This window comes from Magnolia sinica, chromosome 11 (genome assembly GCF_029962835.1).
Source record: "Magnolia sinica isolate HGM2019 chromosome 11, MsV1, whole genome shotgun sequence".
NCBI lineage: Eukaryota > Viridiplantae > Streptophyta > Magnoliopsida > Magnoliales > Magnoliaceae > Magnolia > Magnolia sinica.
The window spans coordinates 36088311-36097395 of NC_080583.1; the positions used below are offsets into that span (position 1 = coordinate 36088311).

The following is a 9085-nucleotide window of genomic DNA, read 5'->3' on the forward strand; positions in this document are numbered from 1 at the left end:
TCAATTTTCCATACTTAAGAGTTTATAGGCATCCAAAATGCAATCTTCTCGCTAAATGCCCCTCTAGGTTTGTATAAGTTTTCCACGGTTATAAAATTTGTAGTGAATCTAATTATACCCTTAACCTCAATAATTCTCCCCCGCTTGTGAACTTCTTTATAAGGGAAAATATCCAATTATAGTTATAAATATGCGTTGTAATAAACCTTACCATCTCAATCAACTTCTTTATATTCTTCTTCTTCCTAATCTCGTCAATGATGAGATCAATGCAGTGGGTTGCACAAGGTGACCAAAACATATTACGCCTCTTCTCCACAAGCATCATTCCAGCTACCTTGTAGGATGCCTCATTAACAACGACAATCTTCATGATATTACTCTCGCCAACTCCATCCAACATTTTGTCAACAATGCTAAATATACATAGAGCAGTCTTCACTTAATTAGATGCATGAATGGCTCAAATGAACAATGTACCAAGGTGGTAGTATAAACTATAAAATTTATCATGCTCAATCTGATTAAATTAGTCCAACCATCACACATGATTGTGCATCCTTTGCTTGCCCATATCCTTCTAAATGATTGCACATAACCCCACACTTCATTGTGTAGATCATTTGAATACTTCAGAGCAATGTTGTAAAAACTGGGTGCTTTAATCCTATGTCCTCGAACACCTAAAAGTTTGGGGAATCCGCAACATGCGAAGAGATGTTATAATGTAAACATAGCTTTGTTGCTGCCCTCCCAATATTATCTATAATTTATTTCTACTACATTTGCTCATTTTTTATTTTTATTTTTTTCTTGCTACATTGGCTCCCACTCATCCTCATCAAGATTCTGAATATCAAGACAAGCGTGAGATGGGGGTTGTTGACTCAAGCCACTCGATTCTTGCTACCACATGATAAAAGCATGAATAATCCCCGCCAAGGTATTCTGTGACACCCACCTGCGTTACTATTACAATACAGACCATGACGACCATTACGGTCTCTCTTACAAAAAAAAAAAAAAAGAAGCTTTATCAATCCCATAATAGAGCATTACGTCCGTTGCGGCACATCATGATCCCACTGCCACTACCACTCCCCCCAAATCACAAATTGAAACTCCTGCCAAACATTCGACGTCATTGCTCATCCTCATAAGCAGTTCATAAACTTCCCCTCACCATCGTAATCTCCATGTTTGAGTCCTCCACTAACCCGATGTCCTTAACATCAACAATGTCATTCTTAGGAACACCAAATACATCTACATGACATGTATAAATGTAGAAAGAGTCTCGCTCATATAGGAGGAGTATGTGTGGTGCAGCTCAGGCAATTGATCGGACTTTCTCCAAAGCTTCTAGCTTTTGATCAAGGCCATAAAACTTCTTACAAGTTATTTTTTCATTTGCTCCCTAATTACTTAGGAATTCTTGGACAACCCGGAAACTTGACAATCCACTACAAAAACAACAAAATAAAAACAAAAAGTATGTTATAGACTTATGAAATTAACTAAACACATAAACTCACAAAGCAACTAAAATTCCAAACAAAAACAACAAAATAAATACAATGAAAATGTCCAACTATAATTAAAATTGAAAAAAAAAAAAAAACAAACAAAATGGATTTCAAAATGAATGCATTCATCTACCATTTCGTCCATTTTGCCAAATTGAATTTTGAAAAAAAAAAAAAAAAAAAAAACCCAAAATACATTAAAAAAAAATTTTACAGCACAAAATAGTAGAACCATGTCTAAAGAACATAAATCAAAGTTCAAGCAACATAAATTTATAATTTTCCTACATTGATTTTTTTTTTTTATAAAAATGGCAAAAAAGTGGCCAAAATATGTAAAAAAGACAACTAGAACATATAAAATGTATATATGTGTTCAAAAACATAAATCTATCATTTCCCCATAGAATTTTGAAAAAGAAAAGATTTTTTTTTGAAAATGCCTAAAAATGACCTGAAAATACACAAGATTAAAAAAACAAATCAAAACTATTCATACACATGAATTTGTAGATCAAGACCTGGAACATATTATTCATCCTTTATTTATGTTTTATTTGTAAAACGATTTGAAGAAAAGTAAAAATAATTAAGGAAAATTGCTGAATATTTATTTTAATTTTTTATTTTATATCTTTTTTTTAAAGTGTGAAAATATGAATAACCCCCTAATCAAACTACGTCAAACAAGAAGTGGTCAATTTGGGGTAATGAGCTTAATTCAACACCCTTACCGTTGGATTTATTGGGAAACCAAAAAATAAAGGTTTTTACCACCTTTTCAATTTCACCATAATTGTATCTGACGCTTGAAATTTGATCCAAAATAAGATGTTTTCATCTTCAGGAAGGGAATTGGTTAAAAATGGCCCTATAACATTCTGGTGGGAAAAAATCGAAAAAAGAAGGAAAATGAGAGTTTCGAGGACTGAGTGAAGAGTTACATATGTATATCAGTAACACATACAAAATATTGGCCAATATGGTGCTTCTTTTTTTCTTTTTTTTTTAATAATCGGGCTGATATGAGGTGTATCGGCCAATATGCTACTAATATTCAGAAATTTGGCCCCATCACCTTTTCCTTTCCAACCCCAATGGGACACATGTTTCTCTTTCATTGTGCTCCTCCCAAAAACGACTATCAACAACTTAAGAGCACTAGATTACTGTTATTATTAAACACCTACCAAAAAACCGCGGTAACGCTTTCACCATACACATGGCATAACCATACAGGATCCAGACTATCTGAATTGTTAGTCCAATATAGATGTTACCTAAGGCAAAATTATCCTACGAAAACAGTAGTATCCATCTGATTTTCCCTTTGAATCCAGACCCCTCGCTACTTTACTTTTAAGCATCCATCTGACGTACCAAAATCGTCATTTAGGAACGGTTTTAAACCGTTCCTAAATGCTTCAGGAATGTTTTAATACCGTTTCTGAATGAGGCGTCGCAGAAAATCAGGAACGGTTCAGAACCGTTTTGGGTACCGTTTCAGTTTTTAGAAATGGAATTTTAGTAACGGTTTTAAACCGTTCTGGTGCCAACAGTCACATTTTGGGCAAAAAAAATTTAGAAACGGTTTTGAATGCTTTGGACGTTGCCAACGGTCAGATTTTAAGACGGAATTTTAAGAACAATTTTAAACCCCGTTGTTAATTGTATGAGAGAGAGTGGGGTATGTAATCTACTTGTATTATATGCCAGAGAATTACACAAATAGAAGAAAAAGACAATAGAATGATTCACACGCAACAATTTTTTCCTTCTAGTACACAATCAATTTAAATTCCAATTTCAAAACAACATTTCATTTCCAGGCTTCTATAAGCCAACAATTCCTTGCTCTTTTCTAGAATCATCACTCTGCCTTTAGATATGACATCCGCTGCAAATCCTCCTCATCCATCCCCCCCAACCTGAGCGATCTCTTCCACCAGTTCTTCAGGCCTGGTATTCCATCTGCAAAAATACCATATTTATATTAAAAATAATTGCACAGGTAAAAATGTTATCAGCCCCTGTCCAGGCTCTTTATTTGGTCACCAGAAATTGAGACCAAGGCCTGGCCTGCAAACCCCAAAATCATGGAATAGAGCTCTCAACAGCCAAAAATGGGCAGGGACTCGGCATGGGCTAGGCCTTAGTGGAGATAGTTATGAAACCTCAATCAACCCATAGTAGCAAGGGCCACTTAGAAGCCCAACAGGCCCAGTGACAGCATAAAGAGAGGACTGATCACCTATAACTGGTTGTACTCTGCAACCTGCTTTTCTCTTTTCAATGAAAAAAAAACTAGCGAGCACTTCTGCAGTTAAGGTAATTGCATAGGAAATTACACCAATCATTTCAGTGCATAGGAAGATTTTGTTGCACCTGGAATTGGATCCAACCCCACAAAACTGGGGTAGCACTTCTGCAGTTAAGGTAAAAGCAATGTGACAGGTGCAGGTATGTTGATGCAGCCCATTTGGGTTGTAATCAGATGAGATGATTGTTCCCAGATCAGTGATCATCACCATTTCATCCGTAGAGAAATGGACCCTAAAAATATTCAATGCTCACCTCATGTATATGAGTATTCTAGTGGGATCTTGACTACTAAAGTGCAGTGGATTACACAGTAATTTCCTATTTGGCATGTAGAACACACGGATTGAAAACAAAGTAGGTGCTACAACTAGAACACTTAAATTTAGAACTGGGCATTGAGTCGAGTTGGACCGAGTTAGGGCTGACCTGACTCGATCCGGTTTTGAAATCGACCTAACCCGAACTCGACCCGACTCGGTACCGAGTCTTGCATGCCTAACCCTCCACACATTTCTCAACTCATTGTCTACATGCACACACTCATCAACTCTTCCTCTTTTGGAGGCATTAATCTCATTCATTGTTGGTTGGGATCATCCACTCTATATCAGATACGCCCTTGAGTGGAAGTTACAACATGAATAGAAAAATAGGTAGAACTCATATGCATGCAGAATTGGATTACCATTTGATAGTAGCAGCAGTAGCAGCAGCAGCCAATCAGAGATAATACTGCTTGTAATAAGTATCCAAGGTAAGAGCAGATGGTTCCTTGGCAGCCAAACTTTTAACTAGAACAGCTCCATGTGAAACATTGATGAAAAGCTACTTATAAACATAATTATGACATCCAAAATCCTTTTTAAAAAAATCAAAAGAACAAGAGGTTTCTTCTGCAACCTTAGTATCATCAAAGCACCCACGAGCCATGATAACCAGCGCAATTTAGTGTTAGGGTGAACATTTGAAAGAAGACTATCAAAACCCATAATGTCATCAAGAATCAGCACATTCTTGGTTGATGTATAACATCTATCAACCAGCTCTGAAACTCCAACCATACCATCTGATGCGAGATTGTTCGGGTGGGCAATGATCACGATGGGATCATAAAAATGTAGTAGTCTTCGTATTTTGTTACGAATTGCTTGTTTCAATGTACTTTGAAAGATGAAGTGAGGCTAACCTCAGGTCAAAGGCAGCCACTCCAACCTGCACAAAAGATTGATAATGAGTAATACTTGCAACTGAGAAATAGATCATAGTAGTTCACCTCAACAACATTAAGCCACCATTATCTTCGAGTTACAGTGACAAATTTATGAATACAGTAGCATTAAAAAGACAAACGACCATATCAATGTTGAAGTAAAAGAAACTCTGTATAAATGGATGTAGAGGAGGTAAAGGATAGTTGCAGAGAGGGAACTGAGAAAACCAACCGCATAGATGCCCATGACGTGGTAAAAGGCAGTAAGTGTAACCGGGAGCTTTGAGTGCATTTCGCCCTGCAAGTGGAAGGAAGAATGGATTTCATAGGCAGGATTTTAATGCTCACATTCAGCTGAAAGATTGAATATGACCTATTTATTTGATGTTTATAACAGATATAGAAAATGCAGTAACTAAAAAAGATGAAATTTTGAAGTTTTAAGATGTTTCTTCAGATGCATACCTTCCGAATTTTACCAGCCTTTTGGTTTCTAAACACAGTTTTTCCTCTCTGTCTTCTACAAGCGAGGAACCTCAGCTTCATCTCCCAAAACACTTCCTTTCTGAATCACAGAGTAAGGACCGATCGAAACATTTTGTCCAATCTTTACCAGCATGAAGCTTAAAACTCCATCCCTCACCTCATGGCTTTGAACCATCGCCCCTTCTGTAATTATAGCTCCATTTCCAATCAAAACCAGAGTGGGGTCCGTAATATCGACAGTGTCAAGCAGAACCAATGATCCGACCCGAGCTCCCAGCATCTCAAACCAGTAATTCAGGAACACTGTTCCTCTCAGATGGACTGCCAGAATTCTCCCTGTGACTTCTTGGGCCTTGTAGAGAGCCCACCATTTCAGTAAAAAACCTGACAGCATATAATCATTCATGATATTTAACTCTGATGCAAGAAGCAAATCTCTCCCATACAGATACCTGAAAATAGGCAACAACAATGCAGTGTTAGCCAAACTGGTAGAGTCTACTTTCAGTAAAGTATTTTATCTGTGATATAATTCCTTACCATGTAGTGATGATCGAAGCCATCAACACATTTGTCACAAACCTGCATTACATCTATCATGTCAAGTCTATAGAAACAACTAATCAAGTAAGCTATACAATCAAAACATATATACAGTCCAAAAAGGTTAAGTGTCTAAAAAAGTATTAGACTATTGTCGCTAATCTCAGAAAAGCAATGATGTCATGCAACAAATGAGCCAATTCCAACAAATGAGTTGTTTCTGCAGATCCTTGTTTCCCGTGACCCGACCAATCCGTGCTCTACATTCATAGACCATAAGTAACAGATAGAGGTCCTAATAGGACTAAATTTTAAAGAGAACCAATCACCTATAGGCGGTTGTATGCTACAAACTTTTCTTGCCTAAAGAATCTATTTCCATTTTTTCCCTTCAAAACAATTTTCAAGGGAAAATACTTGTAAACTACAACAGTTTCAGGGGATCAGTCATTGTAAAAAGTGAAAGGAAGCAATGAAGAAAAAATGTAGCTAAGTGAAAAGAATAGCATAATTTAATATCAATGAACTCACCATCGCCGTATAAAAAACATAGAGCTTCTCGCCTATTAGAATGTGAACTGTCTTTGGCTTCTCCCTTCAAGAGCTTGTTAACAATGAGAATATTAGCAAAGGTTCCCCTCGCCATCACCTCTTGTTCATCTTTTTATTTATTTATTTATTTATTTATTTAAGAAAGTTATGGATATAACAGCCTAGTTCTCTAAAAGCATAAAAGATTCAGTGGCATATTGCTTTGAAACCACGAAAGAACCAAAAATAATCAGTAGATGAGTTGCTCACAATTCATGCTAATTGTAGTTCAATTCAGTTTCAGACTCCTAAAAAGCTTCTCAATTCAAAATTCCAAGAAACTCAATAATTCTGCGCCACAGCCATAGAGCACACAAATAAACATCTAGGATAGATCACAATAATTGCAACAAACTAGTTTTAAAAAGTTAAATCTTCTTAATTGGTACCTCTACTATCTACATAACATCGTGGTTTGCAGCTAAATCATCTACTACAATTAGCATAATGGCGCTAAATGCTAATGGGTATAGCATGTGCAAAAAAAAAAAAACAATCAAGGCTTCGTTAGAAATGTTAGAGATTCCTTGCCATTATAGGTATGGAACTAAGTTTGTTAGAGGTTCTTGGATCCTCCCATTACCTTTTTCTTAAATCCGTAGTGAAATAATAACTAAGGCCTTCATCAGATGCATTATTGAATCTTGAATTATAATAAACGTCCACGAGTGAGTTTCAGCTCACAGGGAGAAATGCTTGCGTGTCTCAAAATACACATTTGTTGGTGGACTCAACAAAAGCACAAAGACTTTCGCAAGAGAAAGAAACACCAAGGGAAATGCTAGATGGTTCTTTGCGAAAACTTGGAATCTGTGGTAATATAGAAAGAAGAAGATGGAAACTATCTTGACTATGCGACAGGGTAAAACTGACCTTAGAAATTAGAATACTAAACTTGCATCCAGAAACCTTAAATAAAAAATAAAAATAAATAAAAACATCTATCAACTGAAATAAATTTTGCAAGCCATATATTGAAGTTCCTGAGGATGAACATTCAATTGCATGCAGCCTCTTAAGTTAAAAATTAAAACAGAGCCATGCTTTTGTTAATTTTTGTATTTATTGAGCTCACAATCAGATTAGGGAATGAAGAGGACACTGTTTTGAAATGTGTTCTAAGATATCTAGTAATTGGAAATGAGGCCTAATACAAGCTAGCTCTCCTGCTCTTGAATTTGCATAATTGACAATATCTAGAATGAATTTCAAATTTATGCATCACTGAAAATATCTAAAATGAATTTGAAAAATTGAACAAGCATATAGGTCAGCATGAGGTCCATACTACTACAAAAGCCTGAAAATCCAAGAAGCTTACCTGCAGAACTCAAAAAAGAGATCTTTGTCATGGATATAGGCAAGCACTCCCACAATCGCCGCAAGACCAGATCATTCATGCATGCAGTGTAGCAAACTCAACAGGGCGATTTGATGAATTGCAATAGGAAGAGAATGGAGACATTGCAAATGACAAATAGCCACCTCTTAGGACCATGAAAGAGGGTATTTTCATCATGTTATTGAGAAAATCACTAAAGAATAAATTATTATTAAAACAATATGATCATCATATTATGGTAAGGTCCACCTGAGATTTAGATCTTTCTTGGGCTCCCAAGAAGTTTTTTAACTGTGGGTGTTCAATCATCACTGTTTACTATGGTGTGGTCCACCTGAGAGATTTAGATCTGCCTCAGTTTTGGGCCTGTAGCCTAAAATGAGCTGGCAAAATTGATGGACTGTGTGGAATCAAACACGTACATCATAGTGGGTCCCACATAGCACTGACTAGTAGCTTCTTGGCAAATAGAGGCAGCACAGGATAGGCTGAGGCATGCCTGAGCCCATGAGGCAGGACTACATTCCGACTCCATAGTCACATGAATGTTGAAATAGGGGCAGAAATTGCACGTTACCAGATGAGCTTTAAAGAAAACCCCAACACAAACAAGCTTGTTGCTTTATGTTTATCTAAATCTATTGGAATCACCACGGAGACCAAATTCAATGCCAATCTGGGAATGTCTAAAAAAAAAAAAAAATAATAAAAATTGCCTATGTGCTGTTTGGTTCCCACTTAAAATGAGGTCATCTCTTCTTCTTCTTCTTCTTCTTCTCTCTCTCTCTTTTTTTTTTTTTTTTTTAAACGTTGATTATGTATTAGAGATCTTGGAAATGATTAAAAATAATATTGATAAACCATAATTAATATAATCTATGATCTCTAATACACAATTAATGTTAACTAAAATGATACTAAACCATTTTTTAGTGGAAACAAAACAGGGCCTGAGGGTGAGTTTGGGGATGCCCCGAATCTCAGGAAAACTGAATATTCTAGCAGAATGGGCAGCCATCCATTCAACTGAACCTTTTGGGTAGCTGAGAGAACCAGAACTGCATT

The 9085-nt window shown here is 36.4% G+C and overlaps 2 protein-coding genes across 5 annotated transcripts; both read right to left on the reverse strand.

The window, feature by feature from the left end:
- Positions 1-3401: 3401 nt before the first annotated feature.
- Positions 3402-4757, reverse strand: LOC131219034 (uncharacterized). The gene is made up of 3 exons (XM_058214000.1): positions 4275-4757; positions 3912-4079; positions 3402-3485 (listed from the first exon to the last, which is right to left on the reverse strand). The coding sequence occupies exons 1-3, from the start codon at positions 4427-4429 to the stop codon at positions 3437-3439; spliced, it is 372 nt and encodes a 123-aa protein (XP_058069983.1). The 5' UTR covers positions 4430-4757; the 3' UTR covers positions 3402-3436.
- On the reverse strand, positions 4754-8778 carry LOC131219033 (uncharacterized). Of its 4 annotated transcripts, none has more exons than XM_058213996.1 (5): positions 8000-8773; positions 6619-6682; positions 6085-6126; positions 5524-5996; positions 4754-5356 (listed from the first exon to the last, which is right to left on the reverse strand). In XM_058213996.1, exons 2-4 carry the CDS (start codon positions 6636-6638, stop codon positions 5579-5581), a joined length of 480 nt encoding a protein of 159 aa, XP_058069979.1. In that variant the 5' UTR covers positions 6639-6682; positions 8000-8773; the 3' UTR covers positions 4754-5356; positions 5524-5578. The 4 variants fall into 4 exon arrangements, with proteins under 4 accessions (XP_058069979.1, XP_058069980.1, XP_058069978.1 ...); XM_058213997.1 differs by having other exon boundaries at positions 6619-6691; XM_058213995.1 differs by having other exon boundaries at positions 6619-8773.
- Between the last annotated feature and the right edge of the window lie 307 nt (positions 8779-9085).